Source organism: Telopea speciosissima, chromosome 6, assembly GCF_018873765.1.
Source record: "Telopea speciosissima isolate NSW1024214 ecotype Mountain lineage chromosome 6, Tspe_v1, whole genome shotgun sequence".
NCBI lineage: Eukaryota > Viridiplantae > Streptophyta > Magnoliopsida > Proteales > Proteaceae > Telopea > Telopea speciosissima.
In genome coordinates, this window is record NC_057921.1 from 36703937 (window position 1) to 36731161 (window position 27225).

The 27225-nt window shown below is 36.8% G+C and overlaps 1 protein-coding gene across 1 annotated transcript; it reads right to left on the bottom strand.

The window, feature by feature from the left end:
• Positions 1-12592: 12592 nt before the first annotated feature.
• LOC122665693 (transcription factor TCP12-like) lies at positions 12593-13744 on the bottom strand. Its single transcript, XM_043861845.1, has one exon. The coding sequence runs from the start codon at positions 13742-13744 to the stop codon at positions 12593-12595; it is 1152 nt and encodes a 383-aa protein (XP_043717780.1).
• Positions 13745-27225: the final 13481 nt, after the last annotated feature.

A 27225-nucleotide genomic window follows, 5' to 3' on the forward strand; every position in this document is an offset into this window, starting at 1 on the left:
GTAAACTTTGAGAATTTCAGTCTATTGGGCAAGTGGTGGCTTCAGAAGTCAAATCTTTTGGGCCTTAAAGATGTTTGGTCTATAGGTTTTATCTTTCTTCCATATGTCATTTGTCTTGGAAGAAACTCAAGAAGGTTTAGTGGCATTTCAAGAAATTCCAGGCATATTTTATTTTTGCTTTTGAGGAAGCTCAAGGATTTGGCTCTAATCTTCAAAGGGCGGGTGTCTTCAACTACTGATCTGAGGTGCTCTATATATTTGAAGATACTTGTCCCCTCGGGTAGGCCAAAATCTATAATGGAAGTCTATTGGTGTCTCCCCCAACCTGGATGGTTTAAAATCAACATTGATGGTAGTTTACTTGCCAATCCTGGGAAGGCGGGTGCAGGTGGAGTTATTAGAGATTCCAATGCTAAGGTAATTTTCTCTTTAGATCTTACCTTGGTGTTACAACCAATTTTGTTGCAGAGGTTAGTGTACTGCTATTGGGGTTGAATCTAGCTAGAGAACTTTGCCTTCCAAAGGTCTGGATCGAGTGTGACTTAGCTACGATGATGATCATGATTTCGAAGATGATGATTCCATGTCCAACAATAGTGGTTTGGCTTCCAAGAGTATTTTGGGGATATTGAATGGAAAGTTACCCATTACTTTTGTGAGGCTAACTCGGTGGACTTTCTTGCATAGTTGGTTGCCAAATTTGAAGTTTCTACTCCCATCGACTCCTGGCCTGCATCGGTTGAAGAGGACCTCAAGTTTGATGCTCAAGGAAGACATAGATTCTGGTGAAGCCAACTTGCTTTGCCAGTTTTTCTCATGCTTGTTTCTCTGCTAACTAATCCCCTGCTGATGGCAATGTTGTAGGTGGGGGGTTTTAGTTTTTGCAATTTTTGTGTAGTGTTTCTGGGGTTTCCTAGGTCTTCTCTCTGTACTCTTCATTATTTATTTTTAATATACATGACCTTCTAACGGAAAAAAAAACTCATTCACTGGGTCATGGGATCCACGATGGCCAATAATTTACAAAATGGACTGTGATGCCAGTCCTCTTTTAAATTCGATTAAAGGGATATGGGATTCTATCTATCGTGATCACCAAGATCTGCCATGTTTTTCCATTTTTGATCTTGCATTCTTTCCTACTCCCATTATTGGGATCATTGGAAATTCGATCAGCAATGCTCGAAGCTTTATTTTAAGACTTTGGTCATCTTTTGGTAGAATCAGACAATAAAGACGTTGATACCTACTTGCAGCACGGAGCTTCAATAGTTCCCATTAAACCTATTCTGGAGGAGCAGTTCAAAAATATAGTACTCAGAGCATGCTTCAAAACGGTATATGCCAAAATCAGACAAGCGGTTAAAAAATGGCAATCGCATAGTACAAGGAGCACACACAATGAACTGCGTGGTACTGCGCAGATGCATCTAGATGCGCAAAGCCGTATGGTAGACCTGCGACACCACACAATATGGTATCGATCTGCATAGTGTGCCAATAGGACGCACAGATCCGTGCAACCCAAATCCGTATTTTGGTTCTTGGGGGGCCTTGCCCTCATTTTATGTCCCCTATTTATAGGAGACCCCTTTCCAATTCCCAAGACACCCCAAGCCCACCTCGAAACCCATTCTTGAAGCATTGAAGGCCCCCGTTGTTCAAAAAATCCTAAGTATCCCAAAGAGTCGAGTCTTTCAAGAGAGAGATAGAGAGTAATGGCGTCCAACCCAAAAGCCTGAGCTTCAGGGTGGAGAGGCCCCACATGGCCAGTGCACGGATAATCTGTGCTGATACCACTTAGCACAACCCAAAAGCTTGAGCTTCAGGATGGAGAGTCCCTTCTAAGGTCATAAGCCAAACGGTCGCACAGTACCCAACCGATGTGGGACTAAACTCCCCTCCCATTCCTATCCATGGAGTGCATTCACTGCATCAAAGAGAGATTGAGATAGGCAATCTCCTCTCTCTGATTCAGGGACAGCAAAAGTTCGCATTAGACCCTCCCCTTTCGACCCTCATCAAGGGTCGACCTTGGGTGTAACATTCTTCCCTCTACTCAGTTCAATACAATGTAGATAATAAAACATAAATGGTGTAACATAGAATAAAACATGACCATGTATGGTGATAATATGTACTTTCTTTCGATATAATAGTGTATAATAGCCATTTAAAATAGCAACATATGTTGGTCAAGGATATACATACCCTGGGAGACTGTTCAAACTTCAGCATCTAGTAAAAAGGTTGGCTTCTATAAGGAGTGAGGTCCTAACATCTCATATCTGTAGACTGACCCTTACTTGAATCTCTGACCAGAACATCGGAATCAAGCTGTTGTCCTTCCCTTACCTAAGATCGAGCCTCTCCTTTTGAGTCCTAAGCCTTCATCCTAGGTTGTGACTCATCATGTTTTTCCACACCCTGTTGCCATGACAGTAATGGGGAAACACACTATAGAAGTCCCCCAAAAAGATATTGGTCATCATACCTGCAGTTATACCAACATTAGATGAGAATTGTCTGATGCATTACTATCGTCGACGATTTTGTGTTGCATGCCAACAAGATTGTTTGACAACTAGATTTTATTATCTTCTCATTGATGCAGGCCCGACCAGTATCCTGAAAAAGAACCAGCCCACATCTTGAAGATCCTATCACAAATTCAGCCCAAGATAAACAAGAGCCTTGCTAGTGGAGAATCTCTACAAAGCCTCTTGAGCTATCCTAGTGGAATGATGATGTGGAGAGTTTATTAGTGGATGATGATGTGACACCCACTATCAAAATATCTTAGACTAAGTTCTTCTCCACTAGACTTTTCTCTTGAAGATAGCATCAAGACTCCATAAAACATTAACTAAGGTTCTTTGGAACAAGTATCAATGCCTAGGAACAAGTATTAACACCTTAAAACAAGAATCAGTATATTGTACTTATTGCTTGGAGCAACCAACAAGAAAGTGGACAAAAAGCTTTAAAGTTTTCCCAAATCAAGGTGTAATCTCAAACTTTGAATCTCATTGTAAATGGGCTGTCAAGATATCAGAGAAACTTTTATTATTTCTTTCTAGGCGTATAAAAGGCCTATCTTTCTTGTTTGTGATAGACTAAAATTTGATGAATGAAAATTGCTTTGTGTATTTTGTTAGAACCATGATGAGTTCTCTCTTTTGAACCAAGATTGAGTTCAACCTTAGAAAACCTAGAAGAGTTTTCCATCAACCAAGCTAAGTTGATTTTTTTTCTCATTGAAAACCTTCAAGTGTTGAAGCTTTTCGCTATCCCTCGGCATCCTAGAAGAATTTTCACACAACCTAGAAAAGTTGTGCAAATTCTCCCTTCTTACTACCGATTTTTGTGGTCATACTTATTGGTCTTTCTTATACCCTGAGAGTGTGTAATTTACCTCTCCCGGTCTCAAGCTTCCGCTGCCTACACCACTCACTCTAAGAAACACACTTCTTGAGCCTCCTTGCACCAGCGTTTCCAAAGGGTAACTCTCTATAAATGGAGGGCATCCTAGACACTTTAAAATGGGATTCTAACTATATTATCTTTTGTCTTTCTCTCATACTGTCCCATATTTTGCCTCTTGTTTTACTATTTTGAGAAGTATTCTGAGTTTCATTTCTTCTTGTTTTTTTTTTAATTGATTACAATCCAAGTGTGTCCTAACATGGCCCAGTAAGTGAGTGTAACAACTATGAGAAGGGTCTGCAAGGTTGTTTCATCTTAGAGGTTGATTCACATTACCCGGATTGCACTGAGAGGGACGTCTACAATCTTAAAGAGAGTGATTGGTGCCATGACTTAGCCCCACCGAATCTCTTAATAATTAACAGTTTCTTTGTTGTAGTAAAAGAGTTCGGGATCATTCACGAAGCATTTCAACATTGTAGTAATTATAGTTGGTAGCCATTTAGTTCGGATAAGTCTATTTCTTACATTTTAGGAAGAAGTTTCCCTTCACCGCACCCCCATCAATGGACATAACATTTTGCCCCCTATTTACAAATGATCGAACATATTTCTACAGCACACAATCCCCTATGGACACCGATCGACGAAGGCCTGTCAATGGATACCCCATTGACTGTGGCTAAAGGAAAACTCGGTCCTACTTTTATGGTTCTGTTTACAAGAAGCTCAAAATGAAGATTTTATTGCAAAAAAAGGAATCAAGTACAAATAACAAGTGTCCTAGAGAACCACTTAATTCGAGGGTAATAAATTACTACTTAACTATGGGGTCTCTTGGGGTTTCACTTATCACTACAAGACCTCAAAATTTACATATAACACACCCAAAAGTACAAAAAAAATACCTATTTACTTATTTTTCTATAAATTAAAATACAAATTAATATATAAGAGAAGGAATAGAACCATTCAAATAGAACAATATGACATCATGCAATTGAGTGAGAGATCATTCTTGCCATTTAGTTATGAAATGTAATGTGTTGTAATATAAACTTGGTAGTTATGAGGAGAAATGCTCTGGCCTCAAGGAATCCCCATCATTAAACCCTATTTTCAATTGGTGATTCATTGCTGTCACAACACTTGCCCACCATGTGCCATGTTTCCATACGCTGCCTATATTTCCTTCATTCTGTCTTCTCCATTTTCTAGTTTTCCTTTAGATTTTTTATTTGTATTTCATCCTCCTTTTTCTCTTTTTTCTTGCCTTGGTGAGATAACATAAGATGGGGCATGTAATTTACAAAAAGTTAAAATGTAGATTTATTTTCATGATTTGAATCAAAATTTAGTATTCCCAACTTATCATCATCCATGATTAATAGGAATAATCTCTTTTTTTTTTTTTGGTTGAATGAAATATGCATATATATATATATATATATATATATTCAAAAAAGCACAAATAATGGAAGGACACCTAGAGGGGGGTGGGGAGGGGGGAAAAGTGGGCCTGACCAATTTGGAAAGGCCACTAGCGGGGATTATAGGATGGAAAGAGAATGGTAAGTTCCAACTCAAAGCAATAAAATGTAAAACTCTGCTAATATAGTGAGTATGGTAGACCATAAAAAAAGTAGTGGGTAGGGTAGTATCATATGAGTAAAAACTTACCAGTGAGACTCATATATTCAACCTTGACCCAACCACTTGTTAAAAAACAAAACTAGGATCCTAGTGGTTCCCTATAATTTGTTGCGTATCATATGAGTAATGATTGTCTCAGTTTTATTTTCATATTATATACTCTTTGGGGAGGGGCAGGTGGGGGAACAACAAATTTTGATTCTCTAGCTTAGCTCAGAAATTTTAATTAAATTGAAAAACAATTCTTATTGTTTCAAATAGGCATGCTCCACAAATCCTGACCTCTACTCATAAGCAATTCTTGTACTTGTGAATAAATGGAAACTAGCTATTTTTTTCCCATTGGGGCCACATTTTTTTTTTGGGTGAATGGATAATATAATATATAAGGACAAAAAAAAAAAAAAAAAAAAAAAACAAACAATAACAACAAAGGAACAAATACCCAACTACAGAAAACAAAACATCCAACCAAAGGGGGATACATCAAGAACCAAGGGGGGAGGGGACTTCAAACTGCAACATGTTTGAAGTCTTATTTATTGATTTTATTAGTTTGATGTGCCTTACTGGTTGTTTAGGACTGATTATGTCCTTTGTTGCTCTTTGGGTGGTCTCTCTTCAGCTTGATTAGGTTGTACGTTAGTCTATTATTTTATTGTGGAGCTTTCTCCTTGTATTTTTCATTGTTTTTTTCCTTTTTTTTTTTTTTTTTGGGGAATGATTTTCTATGCTTCGTTAATACATTTTTCGTTCATCCAAAAAAAAAAAAAGATATATACCCTTTTCCCTCTTTATTAGAAAAGTTCGCATTTACAAAAAAGAAGAATAATAAGGAAGTTTCTATATATATATATATATATATAGAGAGAGAGAGAGAGAGAGAGAGAGAGAGCTAATCCTTCTCAACAAGTTTATGGAATAAATTTTGATAAAATTTCTTAAGCTATTATATTTTAAAATTGAGCCATTTTGGTTTTTTTATGTTGAAAAATATAAACTTGAAATTTGGATCAAAGTATAATTTCTAGAAGTATGAAGATAAGTTGGTAATTAATGGGTTATCTAGAAAAGTTGTAGAGAATCCTAAAGTCCAGTAGAAGCGTGTAGAAATATCTCAAAGAATGTAAAAATATGCTTAGAGATGGAAAAGTGTAGAATTATCTTAGAGAATAGTGTAGAATATCTTAGAGAATAGTGTAGAATATCTTAGAAATATCTTCAAATGATGTAAAAATATCCTATAGCTTGAAGCTTCCTTGGAACCCCATAAAGCGATCTTCTCTAGCCATTTTGTACAAGCCAAGGTTGCTATTCAACATAGGGAATTCATTTGACTATTTCTCCACATCTCTCCTCTTACACTTCACCTTCTTCCTAAATTTTCTTTTCCAACATAATGGTATCAGAGGCAGCTAAGAAGATGGCAAAATGCTAGGATTTTCACTCTCCAAGTGTTTCGACTCACCAAAGACAACTATGAAAATTGGAGCATCCAAATGATGACACTACTTTATACACATGATATATAATAGCATAGAGAAAGACTACAAGGAGCCAAAAGATGAAGCTACCTTGTCCGAAGCTCAAAGATATGTATTGAATGAGTCTAGAAAGAAAGATAAGAAGATTCTCTACATCATCTATCAAGACATAGATTAAGGCACATTTAAAAAGATAGTATGTGCAATCGCCGCCAAGGAAGTGTAGGAAATTCTTCAAAACTCTAACAAAGGAGTTGATAAGGCAAAGAAGGTGTCTCTAAAATCTTAGAGATGAATTGGAAAATTCACACCTGAAAAGTTTCGAATCAATTTCAGATTATTTTTTCAAGAGTTTTGACGGTCGCAAATCAATTAAAAAGAAATAGTTACAAGTTAGATGGCATATGGGTGATTAACAAAAAGCCTTCGATCTTTGGTTGCAAAGTTTGATTAGTGTGTAGGAGTCGATTCCATCTTTATAAGCATCAACACTCTCAATTGTAATATCAAGCAAAATTATCAATAGAATATTATGTTCAACATTGTTACTACCAAAGAATCTATTGATCTGGATTCCATGATTATTGATCAACTCATAGGATCATTACAAGTTCATGAAGAAAAGCTTAATAAGAAGAAACAAGAGTCATTGGAGTAGTTTTTTCAACCAAGCTCGATTTGAAGGAAAGACAAGAAAGACATGGCAATGAAAGAAGGCAAAGGGGACGAAAGAAGAGGTGACCAAAGTTTATACAACAATGAAGAAATGAATCAAACTTTTTATTCTACAAATGCTCGTGGAAGAAGAATTACTCAAGCCAAAATGGAAGTTAAAGGTATGAAAAATATCATTTTGTATGCTATAATTGTAAGAAGCTTGACCATTTTTCTTGGGAATGTATAAATGTTACTAACAATTTTGAAGGGAAAGCTAACTATATTGAAAGGAAAGAAGATGAAGAGCACACCTTGTTGTTAACATACAAAGGAGATGAAAGTAAAGAAAGCAATACATGGTATCTTGACATTGGGGAACACAATCACATGTGTGGAAATAAGAATATGTTCATGGAGCTTAATGAAACCTTCAAAGTTTGATTATGGAGACTCTACTTTATTTGTGGCTTGATAATTGGCATCCCCATGGGATTTTTCTTAACTTCTATGGGAACAATATTTGGTATCTCTTAGAGTTAACAAACTAGCTAGGGTCTCCTCCATCCTTTATGATGGAAGGTCGAGTATTGGCCGAGCTTTTCCTCAATGTATGTCTAAGTCTCTCAAAGCTTGTGATGGAATTTTTAGGAGACCGAGAGGGAGTGCTGTTTTCTCTATTGCTTCGGCTTGGCATCTGGTTAGAACCAAATATAGTGTTGTTCCTTGGCACCAGATGGTTTGGTTCTTGAATCATATTTCTAGACACTCTGGAGTTTCTTTGTCTCCGGAATATTGCAACATCCCCCTCTTTCTGTTTCTGCTGGAATGGAGTGGGAATATTCGGCACCTTTTCTAAAGATGTCAATTTTCTCTGAAAATATGGGAGGGAGTTCTGACAATATGCTGGATTGCAAGGAGAGGGATTAGGGAAATACTACCTTGGCATAGAAGTGAAGCAAATATAAAAAGGAATATTTATTTCTATAAAAGGCTATGCAAAAGAAGTGCAAGAACTTCAAAATGACTAATTGCAAGCCGATTAATACACCCATGGAAAGCAAATGTGGTTGAAATATCTAGTTATCTAGCTATTCAAATTGACTCTTCTTTGATGGTGACGTTTCCTCCTTTGATCCAGGATGATCTCATAATGGATGCGCAGTGTAGGCCAAGGTTTCGTTTGGTCCCTCATTGATTTTTTTGTATCAATTTTTGGCAGTTTTATTTCCCTGTTGATGGCATTGCCGAAGGTGGGGAGATAATCTTGCTCTTTCTTGGTCTTGTGTTAGGCTCTCAACCTTTTGCCTTTGTACTATTTTTTAGTTTTTTCCTCTTAATATACATGATCTTTTAGCCCCAAAAAAAAAAATGTGGTGAGAACTGCATCAGGATGTAAGATTTTTTATTTTGATGAAATGCAAATATAATTCTTCTCACTTCATGTTTCTACATGCCTTGTCTCATTTAATTAATGGGGCTAAAAGAGGATATATTATTTTCCTGTAAAATTGTTTTGTTTTCTTCCCCCCCCCCCCTTCAACAGTGTCTGATCGAAGTTTGGCTGAATCCCATCATTCCTACCAATTGGTTTCTGTTTTGCATACTCTATTGACATGCTCCGTACAGCATAATTTGAGCTTCTCTAATGGTTTATCACAAGTAAGTTGACATAATGAAATGTTGTTTTCCATTGTCCAATTCCAAGTAGATTCCAAAATTTCTCCATGTCCAAAAAATGTACCATAGATTCTCCTCTATTTTCTTATTTACACCTGTTATTGTGTCAAATAATTTGAAACTTTGCTTTTTGCCCTCTTAGTTTAATTAACTTTTTTTTTTTTATATTTAAGTGAGGGTAAAACCTGTCATTTCACATATTCCCTTGAAAAACATGCAAGACAATGACAACTCTGAAAAATAATATAATGATAAGTCATTTTTAATAATTTTGAAAACCCTCTTTTACTCCGACTTAAACAACTTTTGGGAATAAGACAATGGAAAATTGAAAGAAGTTTGATATCCTAAATACACCTATAGATGTGTCATTCAAATAATCACTTCATCAAAAGGTAGTAGCAAGTGCTATGGCATCCTCTATTTCCCTTCTCATTCATTAGAACATAGGGATGGCTTGATAAGCAACTTAATGGAGAGAGCTTCTCCTATTAACAGCTACAGTTTCATAGGCTTGCTTCAATTCTTTTGCAGGTTTCCTATCAATCCCCCCCCCCCACCCCACACACACATATTGCAATGAAGAGATCTAGGGGTTACCCAACACAAAGCCATTGAAGAAACAATAACTTGTATTCAAATTCAAGTATGTGAAACTGGATATACAATATTCTTAAAATCAATTACTCTGTTTTGCATATTATTTCCAACCTCGTATGAAACATCTAATATATTCTGCATAAATTTCTTCATATTATACATTCTCTGTTCTTTAACAGAAAGTTTCTGGTGCTTATCTTCTGAAATGGCTTGGTAACTAGTGTGATGCAAGTAGCAATCATTGAACAAATGAGTCAAAAAAATTTGTGCACATTAATGCACACCATGGGTTTTTGGGAATGTGCTTGCAATTAAGGGGCTAGCCTGGGCAGTTGTTGGGCCCCATATTCTTGGCACCAGCAGAAATCGAAGTATTTATCAGCACAGATGTAAGTGTTGCAAAGGAAAGAATTTTCATATATCAATGGACTAGTGACATGAAAAGTAGGAAAATACTCAAACTGAAAATAAAAAAGGAAAACACTTAAATTGCCAAATTGATCAAAACCTGTTATATCAGAATTTTCATGTAGTTAAAGGTAATATTTGAGTTCTTTAACATGAAACATAACATTTTTATCAAGAGAATAGCTAATACTATTCTTCTGACCTGAATACAATTTAAAAACATTCCATTCCATGAACTTATGCACAGACTTTACAAAAGCAATGTATAAAATACTGCAGCAGATATGCAACTGAACCTTGAAATAATTGATAATAGGTTAACTAAGGAAAGTCCCCTTTCTTTTATCTCTAAAATAAGAAACCTTTTGTGTGTGTTTTTTTTTTGGGGGGGGGGGGGGGTGTGAGTTCTTAGCTTGATGCGCTAGAACTATTGTTGATAGAATGTTAGTTATATTCTCCTTTACTTAACAATATAGGAATTAGTATGTCATCTGAGGTAGAAACAGCAACTTCCTATCACTCTTAACTTTGTGAAAAGATCCAAATATCAACATTAGGTTCTGTGATATTTTGGAAAGAAGAAATTACAGACTCCTTACCAAAAGAAATCAAAAGTTGTATATTAACAAGTTTTATTATATAATACAGAAGTTTTGAAATAAAAAAGAAAAAAGAATTCTAGGACAGAGTTGAGAGAGAAACTACAACAACTCAACTTTGTGAAAGGTGTGAAGTCTCAAATTTATCAAATCTTAATATAACACTATCTCCCCCATCTTTATAGGTAAGATATAAAACATGTTGCTAAAGTCTTCAATTATATCATATATTTTCGAATGGCAGTTGCTTTGTTTTTTTTTAGGGAAGAGATATAACATTTTATGTGGTACACCATTAGATATTAAGACTAATTACTTCAATAACTTTAGGTTGTTCTTGTTACTATCCTTGAAAAGGTGTTGTTCTTGACATGAAAATTAAACATTAGATCACCTACATTATAGAATTTTTACCAAAAAAATATTATTAAAGAAATGATCCTGTTCTTTTACTAAACAACTATAGAAATAAAATTCTGGATGTCAAAGTTATGAATCATGGAATCAAAATTGAATCCATTAAGGGCTTGGATATCTTAACTTTATTACTAACTAAAAAAAAAAAAATCAAAATACATAAATTATAATTTTTAACAAGAATTTCAAAAAAATTTATTTTCCTTCTAATAAAATATTAATAATTGCAACAGATGTTATAAATATTGTAATTAAATAACTGATATAAATTATAAATTGTAAAGGGCTGATACTTTTCAGGTTGCATGTCTGAATCCATATTGTATTATAAACTAATAAAGAAAAATTGCAATTAGATCCACTATCTGATAATTGATCAAATCAAATTTCAGAAAAGAATTGGATTTGGAATATCTTAGTTATATGCTTGCATTCCCTAAATTGATGGATGCATCATCTTACCTTCTTGTAGATTTATGTAAATGACATCCAATAACTCTTCTTAACAACTCTGAAAAAACTATCAAAACTTTGTCAAAGGTTAAGACTGTTAGTCCATCTAAAATTCATTGCATAAAACTAGAAACAACCATAAGGTGATGTTGATTACCTTCTATTTCTTCCTGAAATATTCTTAACATTCAGAACTCCTGGTCAATTTATAACTATATTCTTCTTATCTTCCACAGGAAAATTTGTGGCATTCCCTAATATATGTTATCCAGTTACTAGCTAGGATTCATTGTGATCAAAGTAGTTTCGAGGGGGATCATCTCTCGCCTCGGTCAATACCATCGGATACAATTCCCCTCCCAAAGATGTTTGTCAAGGAAATATTAATTAGTACTACCATGAATTAAATGTTACTTGATTTCCATCTAGTTTCCTGTAACAGTGAGATGCAATTATACATTCAATGAAACCTGAAACCATGTAATGCAAGTAAATGTTCCATATTTCATTATTCCATTGCTTAGAATTTATATCAATAAGATATGTAAATGTTTCAGAGTAGAAAAGATAAACATTGGCCACATGTAAATATGTTCATCATCAGTTATAGCTGAATTATATCCTTTCCAGGATATCTGGAGCATTCCCCCTCTTTTGGGCTATTTTTTTTTTATTGGTTCAGAAATTTTGCACTTTGAATCCTAGGAATCAATTTGTATTTTAGAAAAATGTAAAGAATTATGTCTTTTCATAGGTCACTAAACTTCCCTTTTGTGGTGTATAAAATTATATTCTTTACACAAATTATAGTACATTCAATATGCTCATCATTCAAACAAGAAAACAAATTGTAAAAAAGGAGCCATAACTTTTGATGGCTAGATTTCAGACAAATAATCTTCTTCATTATATGGTTCCAACCAAGTAGTAGTTGAAAGCTTCAACATCCAATATTAGCAAGAAAAGTTACATCTTGTCAATAACAAAGAAAAAAAAACATAAAGAAGATTAGGAAAAGAAAAGAAAAAAAAAAAGAGAAACCTAGCTTACAATAGCTTATAAAATTCTTATACTTATAAACCTGGCACAAAGAGATGGAAATGACATTAATCAACCACATAACCCATAATATATATATATATATATATATATATATTTCTAATTGTTGTAACCCTCCCAAGGCTTGCAAAAGTTTGGAATATCTGAAAACTGAAATGGTTATGTGTTTGTGTCCCAATTCTCAAGACAACTAGGGACACTATTGTTGTTGTTGTTGTGGTGGTTGCATACTAACCCTTGTGAGATTGCATTTTCATGTTGAAAACTGAAGATGGAAGATGGGCTTGAATTACATGTAGTCATTACATGTTCCTCCTCAATACTGTTTGTGTTAGGCCTCTGAAGGACTAGTAAATGTGATGATGAATTGGGTTCTTTAAGAACACCCACCTCTGCCATTGAAGATTTCATTTCGTGACTGTGAGAGACACCAGATTCTTCACCAGTTTCAGAAGGGCTTGAAGATAAAGTAAACCTTCGACCTTGTATGTTCTTCTCTCTAGTTCTCTCCCTAGCCCTTTCTCTTGCCTTCTCCCTGGATTCTTTTCCAATAGTATGAAATTTAGTTTTACGTGCCTGTCTCTTCCTTCTAATGGCCAAGTCGTTCTTCTCAGTTGCCTTTCTTTCATAGTTTCTGGCATTGCTGTTCTCTTCAATTCCTGACATGACCTCACACTCAGATGTGGAGGACACACTCTTAGCTACACCACTTCCTCCAACACCAACACAGTTCTGGTTTGTTATCAGTTCTTTAGCCCTAGCAAGCTCTTTCATTGGTCCCTTGCACTGATTCAGCAACCACCTGATGGTTTTACTTGGTTTGTCATCACCACGCAAATCTTGTAAACCGAAGAACTCGCGAGCAACGTCGAGAGACAATCTCATCCGCCGGTCTCTAACGCCTTGCGCGGTGGTAATCTTGCTGTGCCGATCCCTCTTTACTGATGATCTCTTCTTCTGTTGTGGATTCTGTTTTTCAGCAATAGCAGGCATTGTAGATTTGTTGTCTGAAACTGCCATGTCATTCAAAATATCAGTGACCAAGTTGGTATCTGCAGTGAGGAGGTGGTGTTGCTGTTGCTGTTGCTGTTGCTGAAGCAAATGGTCATGATGTTCAGAAAAGGTTGGAGGAGGAGGGAATTGGTAGAAAGAGAAAGGAGGAGGGTTTAGTTTGTTGGAGTTAAGGGTCACATGGTGATGGTTAAAAGGAGGTTTAGTGTGAGAGGAGGTGAAGATGATGGATTGGTGATCAGCAGCAGCATATAAAGAAGGGGTGGAGTTTCCACTCCATTTGTCGTTGGAGAGGAACATCTGTGGCTCCAAATTTCACCGGACAAGCTTTAAAGGTTTTGACGTGTTACATCTGAATTAAGTTCACACCTGTTTGAAGAAAAAACAATCCGAGAAAACTTAAAAAGAAGGACGTGGCTTCTCATCCGCCATACGAATGAAGTACCTTCTCTTGAAAGTTCTCATCCACATGTTCCATCTTTTTTTTGAGTATACACTCAACTCAACTCAACTCAACTCAACTCTCTCTAGCTTCCTGCAAGTAAACACTAGAGAAGTTGAGAAAGACAACCTGAAAGGAAAGAAGAAATAGAAAGAAAGAGAGAGGTCAGTGCGAGAGTGTTGGAGTAAAAATGGTGATGAGGGTCTGAAACCAAATACTGCTATTTATTGCAGACAAAGAGCTTTCTTTTTCACTATCTTTTAATCTTTCTTTTGGCACTTGCAAGTATTGCTTAGTGCTCTCTCTCTCTTTCTTTCTCTTTCTGTCTGCACACACGTACGCACGCACAGGCACCTACACATGTACAACGACAGAGACAGGCAATGAGGGAAGGACAGAGAGAGAGAGAGAGAGAGAGAGAGAGAGAGAGAGAGAAAGAGGGGTTTGATATTGTGGGAAGTGAGTGGATATGAAAAACTTCCCGTTGTTGCCACTTCACGTGGGAGCAGGTGATGGATTGGACAGCAAACCCTTGCACTTTTGAGCTCCGTAATTGCATTGAATCAAGGGAGGGAGGTGAGAGAAGAAGGGTTGCATGGATGGATGGACGGATTCCATGAATTTGGTGCTTGAAAAGGGAATTGGAAGAGAGAGAGAGAGAGAGAGAGAGAGGGGTGGAACATGAGATAATTAATGGGGGCATTGTGGATTAGGGCTTTTTTCTTTGTTAGGGGCACTTTGGGATGGGTTAGGTTATTGAAGAGAGAGAGAGAAAGGGGTAGTAGTACAGAAATGGCTTGTGTGGAGAGTCCACGTGTACAAGAGTATCATGAACAAGGACAATTATTTCACCCGAAGCAGCCAGCATATACCGGGGCTATGAGCCTCAGCGCCTCTTTCTGCCGTACAAACCCCCCAATGTAATGCTCCTTTGACTACGACTGCCTCTCTCTCTCTCTCGGAGGTCACTTTCACTAAAAAGAGAGAGGGAACCCATTACCCCCCATCTCTTCATATTTCCATGTGAGACTGATGGAATGTTTGTGAGAGAAGCTTAGCTTTAAGGGTGGGTTTTGTTTCTTTGCTTTTATCTTGAGTTTTCAATGACGCGTGCTTATCTTTGTTCTTAACTTTTTTTTATTGGGTGCCTAGCTAAAAGCTGCCCCCCCCCCCCCCCCCTCTCTCTCTCTCTCTCTCTCTCTGTCACTCCCTCTCTCTTAGTCACATTGTCAAGAAAGAAAGAAAGAAAGAAAGAAAGAAAGAAAGAAAGGTGAGCTTGTTGTTGTGCTCGTACTTGCTCCCATTGCTACTTCACGGGGACCTTCGATCTGCAAACCCTAGCCAATCACCACTCACCCATAGCTGATAGTTCAGTACATCTCTCCAAAGCTTATCTGATAGATGCTAAAAATAAAAATGGCAATAGTCATATCCACAATCGAAACCCCTCTATACTATCTATCTATCTCTTCAAACTTCAATCGTCTCTCTCTCTCTCTCTTTCCTTACTTTCCATACTTACCTTTCATTCCATATATACATGCCGTTCTTTTTCACACCCATTACTTACTCTGCTGCACTAACTGACCACTTCTTCTTTACTAGGGCATAATTGCAACACACACAGCTCAGGACCACATGACTTGGAGACCTGGGGTTGGTTCTAGGGTTGTTTTCATCATCACGATAACTATGACAAAATAAATATATAATTAATTTTTTTTTGAATATGCCGTATTTGGGTGTGCGATGGTGAGAGCATAAACCCCACAAAAGTCGCTGTTAGGTCCATTGCTTTTAGTGGATAGGAAGGAAGAGCTTTCAATTCATTTCAGTTCATTTTTGCCCATCTCTTTCTGAAAACCATTTATGGTTAACATCAGTATTATTAGTACCATGTAACTCCATTCATGCCAGATCAGATTCCATTTTAGATTTTTAGATGGATGGATGGTCATTGGGGGTTGAACCCATTTCCATTTCCTATCTATCTCGGAGCCAAAATATCTGATATCTTGCTGACCTTCAATAGTTTTTGGGTTTTATGGGAAATAGAAATATGACTACAAGGACAATTCCTCAGGAACCCTTGATTTGCTAACGTAACAACCCTTCTTTCTATCTGTAGTAGTCTGTACAGAGTTTCTGACCGGGGAAGAAAGCTCAAAATTTACATTTCTTAATTTTATCTCCATTAACTTGCGAAAAAAAAAAAAAAAAAACCATTGATGCAGTTTTGGGTCAAGGATGTCAGCCAAAGCCAAAAAAGGAACTGTACAACTATGAATTTTTATCTTCTCAATTACACTGTTCGTACTTGACGTCAAATACATCTATTAGAGGGAGGTGGATCCTACGTGGACCTTATCTCGGACAGTGTGTTCGGGCAGAGGTAGGATAGTCATTTCTGCCTCCTCTGTTACTTGTACTTGACGTCACATACAGATAGTATAATTGAGAGGATAAAGATCCGTACAACTACATCATACATAGCCTAACACAAGAAAGCAATTGGGTTCTGTCATTCACTTCTTCCCCATTTTGTAACTATAAGAATTGGAAAGAGCTTGTAGTTTTGTGTACACATATCATATGTTAGATTTCTGAGTTGGACACCGAATGTTGGGAGAGAATGGATGACTCCCACTACTATGAATGAGGAAATCAATCAAATTGGTTGAATGTAATTGGCTTTTTAGAGATTTCTTTACAACCTTACAAAGGTGAAAGAAAACTTTTCAGAAGGGTTTGAATGTAATTGGATTTTGTCTAGATGAAAATCAGAAAAATGAGAGAATACAAAAAAAAAAAAAAAAAAAAAAAAAACCATTGAACTATTGATCCACCTTCGGCATGGGCATCAACAAATAAACAACCCAATTTAATAATTTGATTGTATCTTTCACATTCGGCATTGTCATCAGCAATGGAAAGCCAATTATTTAGTAAATTTGAAACACGGTCTTCCTTGAATATCCCGCTTCTCTCATAATAAAGTCTAAGACTTCCTCCCAAGAGTTTAACCATCTCTCAGATATTTCTTTCTTTTGCCAATAGATTTGCCACAAAAGTAGCTTTCCTCAAGGAGTGCGAGATAAAGCAAGTAATGGATCCCAAGAACCCCCCTAAGGATCTCTATTGTTGTTCAAAAGCCACTGGAATGGTTATGTAGGTAGGTGAAAGGTCGGACTACGAGAGTGAATTGTACAAACACAAATTGTGTAAATGTGGATAAAATAATAAAATTAAGAACAAAATTAAAAAATAAATAAAAGGGATAAATATGGGCTAAAACAGTTCTCTTCAAGGATGTATAGTAACACCAAGGGGTTGCAATCTCTTCAAGGATGCAATGAAGAAAGCTCCAACTCTTCTAGGATGGAATGAAAACTCTTCTAGGTTTTCAAAAGGGAAAACACTCAACTCTTCTAGGCTTTTATAGGGAATGAACTCTTCAAGGTTCAAAAGGGAGAACTTATCATGGTTTTAACATATGCTCAAAACAATTTTCATTCATCAAACTCTATCACTTACTAATAAATATGTAGGTATTTTATAGGCAAAACAAAAGAAATCCTAAAAGCTCCTACAGCATCTCAACCCTTGATTCAAATGAGGTTCTAATGGTTGAGATTACAACTGGATTTATAAAAACTTTAAAGCATCCTCTCCACACTTTTGTTTGTTGCTCCAAGCATAAGTGTTATATATTGATTCTTGTTTCAATGTGTCTTGGTTATTGTTTTGAAGAGTCTTGATGTTATTTTCAAGAGTCTTTATATTGTCTTCAAGAAAATGAGTGCCACATCATCATCCACCAATAAGCTTTTCACATCATCAATCCACTAGGGTACATCAAGAGGCATTGTAGAGATTTTCTACTAGCAAGACTTTTATTAATCTTGGACTAGTTTTTTTTTGGTTTGGTGTTCTTGGACTTGAGTTAGTCTTAACTAAGAACCAGCCTTGTTTGGGCTAGTTTTGTGATAGAGTATTCACGATGCAGGCTAGGCCTGTATCAAATGGATACTTATAGAATACAGTGAATTACTGCTTCTGAATCACATTTAATCCATATGAATTCAATCTCCTTATTTTTTTTGCCAGTTGTAAACCAATGCCCAGAGCCGAGAATTCAACATAAAAATTTGTCTTTGGATCCAAAAAGTGAGAAACGCTTCCTAAAAATACCACCCACTTTTTCCATACCTGGATTTTCTATAGCACATCCATCTACATTCAACTTCATCCATCTCATAAAAAAAGGGGTCGAATTCTTTCAATAAATTGGGATTTTAACTATTTCAATAAATAGGGATTTAATTGACTTTGTGGGATCCAACGAGTTCTACTTTAATTGATCTTATGGGATCCAAAGAGGTCTACTTCAAATGGTTTTAACATTGTCGACTATCAGCTGAAAGGGGCTAGTTTAGGAGTTCAGTGATTGGGTGTTTTCAAGCCAGCGTGCGTCTTAAACGAACTGAGATGTCCTTTGCTACATCATTATTGAATAGATCAGACTAAGGTACCATGTGATAGGTCTCTTTGGAGTACCTTTGGGATCACTTTCGATGTTTTTGCCAAAGATTGTTAAGGAAAAGCTGAACAAAAGAGCCGGATAGACAATGGAAATAGTGGTTGTAAGACATACTTAAATCTGAAGAGAAAGATAAAAAAAAACAAATCCTTCTCCACCCGCCTCCCCCTAAGCTCATCTATGGTGAAATCAGGATAGGAACATGTCCATTCCTTTAATCCTTTCTCCTTTGTTTGTCTTCTTGTGATAATTTACGATTCTATTGAAAAAGCACCCTAAGAGAGGTACAACAAGAGGTACCTCGTTCAAGGATATATACAGTATTTCACAAAGTTAATTTGAATGGCTTTAATTACCCAAGTGCAGTTTTTTTTTTTTTTTTTGGTATGTAGGGGTGCTACTGCATGGAATTAGTGGTACTGGTTTTTCCAAATCATAGAAACTTGGAGGACCTTCCTAATAGAGTAATTTGTGCATGTAGATGTAGAGGGAAATTATTGTATCTTTACTGTACAAGAATTGCTAATCATTAAATCTGTACTTTGAGTTGAGTCGTACTTAACATACTTTCCTTAAGGTACTTGAACACCCCGAATATGTGTCGATTGGATTGACCTTACGTTCTCACCTCCAAGATAAAACAACTCCAATCACAAATAACAGCACCCCAAGTGTGATTACAATACGGAGTATCCGAAGGTAATACGAGCTAGTTCATTGACAAGACTCACTACGATAGAGGGGAAATCAAACTTAAGATTGTTTCAAAACAATGTTAGAGCAATAGGCAAGACCTCCTCTCTTTATATAGGAGAAGAAGAGACACTACTAAGAGATGTCTCTAAAAGATATACCCAAAACATGTGTCTTTTTTTTCCACAAGACTTGTTTGGTAACTATTCATACAAGACTTCCAATAGGCACACCCATTGGATATTTAGGTGTCTATTAGGAAAATAGTTCAATGAAGGATCAGTGATACTAAAGGAAGCCCCTGCCGTTCACATTTCCTTTTGGATGATGCTCAATATTGACAAATATAATATAATAAATAGAATGGCACTTGAAAATGCAATTAGAAATTCATGGACCACCCCCAAACCCCCCCAAAAAAAAAAAAAAAAAGAAATAAAGAGAGAATTTAAAAGAAAAATACAAATTAAGAATGCAATCCATAATACTTCTTTCCAACTTTTGGTAGAAAAATAGTCAATAAATTCGGGAATAAATATTGTATGATAGATTTTTCGGTATTATTTAAGGGTGTCAATTTTGGATCAGAACCAGGAACAACTGGCCCACCGAATAGTTTATTGATCCGGTTTGGGATCTATAGATAAGTTATTGGTGGATCTACCAATAGGAACTGTTGGATACGGTCGAATTAGAACAAATTTAGATCCTAATCTTATATTATATAATTCTTTAGACTCAAGGCATGAGAGCTAAGATCAACCCCTTTATTTTTTTTGTCTTTCAATTTTGACTAGTACCACTTGTCTCATATACTATTTTACCAAAGATTTGGCTGTAAATTTAAAGGTCCATTTGGGAATACTAACTTAAGAACATACCTTAAACTAATCCTAATTTATGAGGGTAGTGGTGTACCTACTTTTTAATTAATACAGAACAAGAGGTACAGCTGGAACAACCTGTTCTTTCGAAATATCTTGATTTAATGCCAAAGAATTTCCCGCTTCTACTATATAGTATTCATCTCTACTTCAATAACCCAAGGATTACATGATTACTAGTAATTGGTGTCGTTCCCACTAAAGTCCATTCCTATGTGGATATCAATATATCACTCGTGTCTATTACAAGACAACGATTATAAATAGAAATGGTTTGAATAAAATCATAAGAATATGTAGGATGCACACCCCCAATGCCAGGGATTGTAGTTCAATCGGTTAGAACACTGCCTTGTCAAGGAGGAAGTTGTGGTTTCGAGTTCCGTCAAACCCAACCTAGTATCCAATGAATCCATCAATTTATCTCTCCTTTTTCTGTGAAGAGGGGGACAAAGAGTGGGATCTAATTTCCAGAGGAGATCTTTATTTCTTTTTCTTGTCGAATAAATACGAGAATTTCCATTCTATCAACTAGTACCGATTGATGAGGGAGAGACATGTAGATTAGTATGATATAGACTAGTTCTATTATTTGAGGGAAAAAAATGAAGCATATCTTATGTGATTGAAATTAGTGTTTTATTATAATATTATTAAATATATGTAGTACATGTTAGGGATTTTTTTTTTAAAAAAAAAATTGGATTGCTTGGAACCATTTAGGAACCAGTCCACCCATTAGTTAATGGTCCTAGATCTCAAGTTTGGAACCGATTAGCTTATTGGTTTGGTTCTGGTCCTAACCCATTAGGGTTGGAACCATTAAGGAACCAGACCTATGGCCCAGAGCCGGACCAATTGACATCCCTAGTATTATTCACTTTAAGTGGTTATAATTACAAATAAAATTGATACAATCCTCAAGGTAGGGGATGTAAATGTATACTACTAAACCCAACTCATCGTACAAGTCTCTATCAGAGATTCTATGATTATGATCGGACTCCGGAAAACATTTATAATGGATTTCAAGAAATAGAATATTATTTTTCATATTAGAAAATAATTTTGTAAACAATTTACACGACACTGATATCAGATTTCATTCTGATCAATAAAAAACTCTTTCTCCTTGATATTCCACAATTAAGGGTAGTAGATTCTATGTTGAACATCTCTTTCATTAACAATGCGAGACCACGTGTTCAGTGCACCAATATATACTCTGTAGGACGTCAACCATTAGCTCACTAAACCTTTGATACTACATTGCAAGAAATAGGATTTCTCCGGTCAAAGGTCAATTGACAGGTACAAAACTTGTCCTCACAACTGGCAGTAGCACATGTGAGTTTGTCACTAGATTCTTTTTTATACACACAAATATATATACTCACATTTATGCACCAAAATATCATTCCTAGTGACATACAATGTGACGGCAATATGAATACGATGTTTGATCATATTCCTTGCTGAGAACCATTTTGGGTGAGAAACCCATAGAACAACTTAACAAGCCCAACAAAATATGCCATGCATAAAAAATTAATAAGCATGTTATTAATAAAAACGGATTTGATGGATACACTAATCCAACAGATGAGTTATCCCCAAAACAAAAAAAAAAATTTGCTAGAAGAGAATTGGAAATAATATAACTGTGAAACCTTAAATCTAAAACCTAAATCAATGAGTCCACACCATGAAATCATTGAAGAATTTCAGTGAGAGAGAATTGCCGGAGAACATAAAGGGTGGGGGTTATCAAGGTTGAATCTAGCTCAAGAGAGTTGGGAGGGAGAGGGGTCCTCTTGAATTTAATGGCACTCATTTCTCACCCAGAAAATGGTAAATATATAGAGCCTGAAAGTTTGGTTGTAGTTCTTCTTGTTTTGACAGTTCACCATTTTTAGCCTTTATGGAGGCCACCGTTGATGAAATTGATTCTTGAAGTAGCCAAATATTTAGTTTAAACTTTAAAGTCCTATTTTAGGACTTTTACCTTTCTATTTCAATGTTTAAATTGAAGTTGTTCCAAAATTACCAAAGTTGAATCTTCAATCATTTTTAAGGCTCTATATCTCCATTGAGAAAATGAGAGTGGGTTAAAAATTAAATGATGACACTGAAAATAAGTCCACAAAGTTTTGAGTCCCAACAGAGATTCCATGTGAAAGATATTTTTGTTTTGTTATGTTCTGAGAGGGTTCCTTGGTTGGTATGGAAGCTTATCTGTTTCTTGTTAAGCTGGTATTAATTTGTATCCGAAATTTAAGGGATTTAGTCGGATCCAGATCCTCTTTGGTACGCAGCCCATAGCGGTCTGAGCGATGCAAGCTGAGCCACACGTGCGAAGATCGCCTTACCCCTGTCCAAACGCCTTGCTCGAGCGGGGGTAAAACAGTCATTGCATGCACGGCCCAGTCTACGCCGCACAGGCTGCTACGGACAGCTGCACCGTAGAAAATGTGAATTGGATTTAGTCAGCTGTACCCTCCCCCTTCTGCGGAATTTATTTTCGTTTTTTATTTGAATAATAAATATTCTGAGAAGGGGAAGCGTGGGGACCTAGCTTTTCAGCGGAGGAACTTCATTTGTTTTTTTTTTATTCTTTCTAAAGGTCATTAAGATTATAAGTTAGATAAAAAGATGATTACAAGTGTTTAATGTCTAGGCATACCATGACGATCGAATACAAGAAAACAAAGATAGAGGATTGAAAACTCTAGACCGAAGACCAAATTAATGAATCAATCATCCCATCAAGAGACCATTCCTGGGCTTACAAATGAGTAAAACGGAATCTCAGTCTCCCCACAGAGTCCTCCCACAATGCAGCCATAACAGAAGGAGGACCCTCGTTATTGATTTATAAATCCTCTATCGGAATGGGTCGTCTCTACTGACACTGTTGCCAGTGATATCCTAAGTATTACAACAACCATGACAGGGAGAAGGGGCTACTTCCTAGTGGAGCAGAAGGGAAAGATGGGAATGATTCTGATCCGAGGGTGCTTGGGCATCTCTTAGGTGCTGGAGAAATTGAAGTTCATGGTCGGGAGGTGGATTGCCTTCTCCTACCACCTCAAGTGCTGGGAAATCAAATTGAGGGCTGGTTACATTCGAATCTGGGGAGGGAGGGAGGAGGGGGGGGGGGGGGGGGGATCATTTTTCCATCTCAAGTAGTGCATGTAGATCGAGTGAGTCCCTCAATTGATTCAAAGAATCATTGTGAGGAATCATTGTGAGGTTTAGGTGTTTCTTCCCAAAAATCAAAGGGGAAGAATGCCAATTTATGTTCTTGCCCTCCGACGACGACCAAACTATAGGGATAGGCTGTTGATTTTGTTGTGGAACACTGTCTACGTTTTTTTTTCCTCTTTTTTCCTCATATTTTTACTACATTAATAGACAATGGTAGTTTATTTATATTTAATTTTTTTGGTGCAAAATAGGTAGTAGTAAAGTTATGGAATTTATGACCAGATCGTCTATGGCCTGCCTTTTCATAGTGGTCAGAGCGGTGGATAGGGGTAAGGTGGTCATTACGCCTCACTTCATCAGTGCGCCGCTTTGACTGCTACAAGCAACAGGCCGTAGACGATCACGAGCCAAACTAATAACAATAACCTACTACGGATTCAAGGAATTCAATCCTGAAAGATAATGGTGAAGACCCTACAAGAAAAGGAGAAAACCTCTAAAGTATACGGATCCTCCAAAAAGTTGGGGTTTGGGATAGGGGTGTCTGAAATGGTTTTAAAATATATTTTTTAGTGGGTATATTTCTACTTTTAATATGAATGTCGTCATTGTAGAAGAAAATCATAGCTGTAAGAAGCTCCAATGAATGAATCCTGTCTCCATGAGGTTTATTATTAAGCACTTTAGAGTCAAACATGCCATTTTGTTAAGGGGAGTGGTTATCCAATCCTTCACGCTTCATGCTTCACCCTTTTAGGAAAAGGTTTTTGAATTGCATGTATTTTCAGCCAGCACTCATCCAAGAGAAGACTTAGCAATTCAACTGTCCAAATGGATATGTTGGTAAGCCATTTGAAAACACCAAATGACGACATTTTTCCTTCAAAGGAATATGTTGCTCAAAAGATGCCCAGAGAATATCTCTCTGCCCACAAGTCTAATCTCGTGCAGGCTGCCCCACTAGTTGATTGATTTTGAAACAGACTTAAGTGTGTGTGTGTGTGTGTGTGTGCTCCTTATCCTAAAAGAAGTATAGCTTCACTTAACATTTTCCATCTAATCTCAAGTCCGTAAGGTAATTGGATATGAAATATGAATTTCCAATCAACCAAGTACAATAATTAATAATGGAATAAATTTTTTTTTTTCGTATGATGAATTTATTGAGTGAAACGTGAAAACTCGTGACTGAAGAAAATGGGCCAAGTCATTGGATATGTCACCGATAAAACCCTCCTAACCAAAGAGTCAACCAAGTTGTTAATCTCTCTTGGAATACATTTTTCAAAAAAAGAAGAAAGATGAATAATATCCTCTAGAATGCTTCTCCTTTGAAGAGGGGATGAAGTGATTCCTTTCTATAATAATGGAACAAATTAAACAGCTAAAAGCTATAGCATTCAGGGGTGCAAATGTGATTTAGTCAATAGATTGACAAAATATCCAATAAAGTAACTCAACTTGGGAGATAATTAAGGAGGACCTTGTTCTTACACTGCAAAGCTTCTACGTAAAAGATGTCAATTATACTTTCATCTGCTTAATCCTAAGGTGGAGGGTGCTTGCACAGTGGCTGAATTCCGACCAATAACATTAAGTAATATCCTCTATAAATTCATTGTTAAGATCTTGGCAAACCGAGAGAGGAGTGTTGTGAATGGGTGGGTAAGTGAGAATTAGTCTGTTTTCATTGATGGTAGAAGTTTATCAGACAATGCTCTCTTATATATTTAGACCGTTAGAGCTTTTGACTGGAACTCCCACCTTCTCATAGCAATGTGGAAAGTAGATATCCATAGAGCCTATGTCTTGGTGAGATGGGAATTTCTCAAGGCGGTTATGCTACAGATGAGATTCCTTTCCATCTTTATTGATTGGGTGCTTGCATGCATCTATTCCGCCCATTTCTCTATATGGGATGTCTCCTACCTCCTAGATGGTTCGTGGTCTTGGTATAAGATTCTGAAATGCTGACATTTGGTATATTAGGTTATCATTACCAAGTTGGATGATGACACTTGTATTTTTTAGTGATAGACAATTTGTAACGACCCAACCCCTCTATTGGCATGATATTGTCCTCTCTGGCCCAATGGGCCTCAAGGCTTTAAAACGTATCAATCAAGTAGAGGAGGCTATTCTTTACTAATAGCTCAAGATCTTCCTCCCTAGATGATGTGGGACTAAGTTTGCATCCCCTCACCGATCTCCCAAACCTCCTAGTACTAGGCTGTCTCTTGGTGGGGACACCTCACCGATCTCCCAGACAGGCCGGTACTAGGCCGTATTCTCAGAAGTTTTTCTCTGATACCACTATAACGACCTAACCCCTCTATTGTCATGATATTGTCCTCTCTGGCCCAATGGGCCTCAAGGCTTTAAAACGCGTCATATCAAGTAGATGCTAATCTTTATTAATAGCTCAGGATCTCCCTCCTCAGACGATGTGGGACTAAGTTTGCACCCACTCACCGATATCCCAAGCCCCCTGGTACTAGGCTGTCTCTTGGTGGGGACACCTCACCGACCTCCTAGGCAGACTCGTACTAGGCCGTACACTTGGGGCATTTCATTCTCCCCCTTACAAGAACAGCGTCCCCACTGTGGCCCCACAACTAGTGTCGAAAGTTTTTCTCTGATACCACTGTAACGACCTGTTGGTCAACTGGGTCAATTGAGGTTTTATGGGGTGGTGTTGTCATTTTTGGCAACCTTATTAGCCATATTGGTGATGCGACAGTGGTATTTGATGAGTTGGAAGAGCTGAAATGGTCAAACAGTCACCTACACACCTACATAGCTATAAGGGTATTTTGATCATTTGGCATGATTACAAGGTTACCCGCACTTGAAGAACACCATTTAACAACATATTAAGTCCTTATATAGTGTTTGACAAAGGGGCGAAGCAGCAGGTGAAGGTTTCATACTATTAAAGTTGTGATTTCACAGGTTCATGCAATGGCAGTGATTTTAAGGTCATTTTTGGAAGGCTTAATGGCAATTCTGGGTGAAGTGGTTTTCACGAGAAATGACTTTCATCGAGTTGCGGTTCCAACACAACTGGTCTCGCATCATTTGAGTGTTGGACGATGCGCAAAAATGAAGTAAATCTGAAATAGGTAAGAGTTTATATACTTAGCCAAAATTTTTGGCTTATTTTTAAGTGTTATACTATAGATAGACGTTCTCCATTATTTTCTTAAAACTCCAGAATCTCCTCGAGCGTCGGATCGGTATCTTGCATCAGATTTGGTTCATTAAAAGAAAAAGAAAGAAAAAAAAGAGAGGAGGAAATAAAGGAAATAACTAAAGTGTAGTGAAGTATGATGTTGGCATGACATCACCCCCATTTCTTATGAAGGAAGAGAGTTTGAAAATCTCTGACGTGTTTTTCCTTTTGTGCACGGTTTGTCATGAAGAATCCTTTTATTCATGGATTTGCCACTGGTTACCACTTTTTGGAGCATTCAACTTTGGAATGTCATATCTTGGTCATTTGGAGTCCAAATGGGACGAATTTTTTTTTGAAATTAGGTATTTTTTTCCAAGAGGAATCCATTGGAGTCTCTTTCAGAAACAGAAAATGTAGAGAAAAAAAGTTTTATGCCCAGAATACTTTAATGGATCAATCTGTGAAGCTGCAATGAACATTCGGATGTGTGCATCGACTCTCGAAGGGGTACTGCAGTAGATTAATCTCTGGAATACACAGGAGAGAAGTATTCTTTTATTTTACAAGTCCTATTATTTTTTTTAGGGTTTGCTTATGTGTTGAAAACACCCCTAGTTATGTTCATCTTTTGGGGAAGGACTTGCAATTGATTTTCAATTTAACATTGTAATACCAATCAAGTTGGGGCTTGATTGGCTTTGGGGTTGTAGCCCTAGACTGAGTAAGATCATAGTCAGAAGCAAGTGTTGTTGTACCTGGATTGTTGTGGCGATCATAATTTGAATAGTGTATCAAGGAAATACGAAACCCTTTACGAGTATTCCTCCGTGGACGTAGGCA

Excerpts from the sequence above, each read along its gene's own strand:
- LOC122665693 (XM_043861845.1), bottom strand. The coding sequence starts at position 13,744 with ATGTTCCTCTCCAACGACAAATGGAGTGGAAACTCCACCCCTTCTTTA.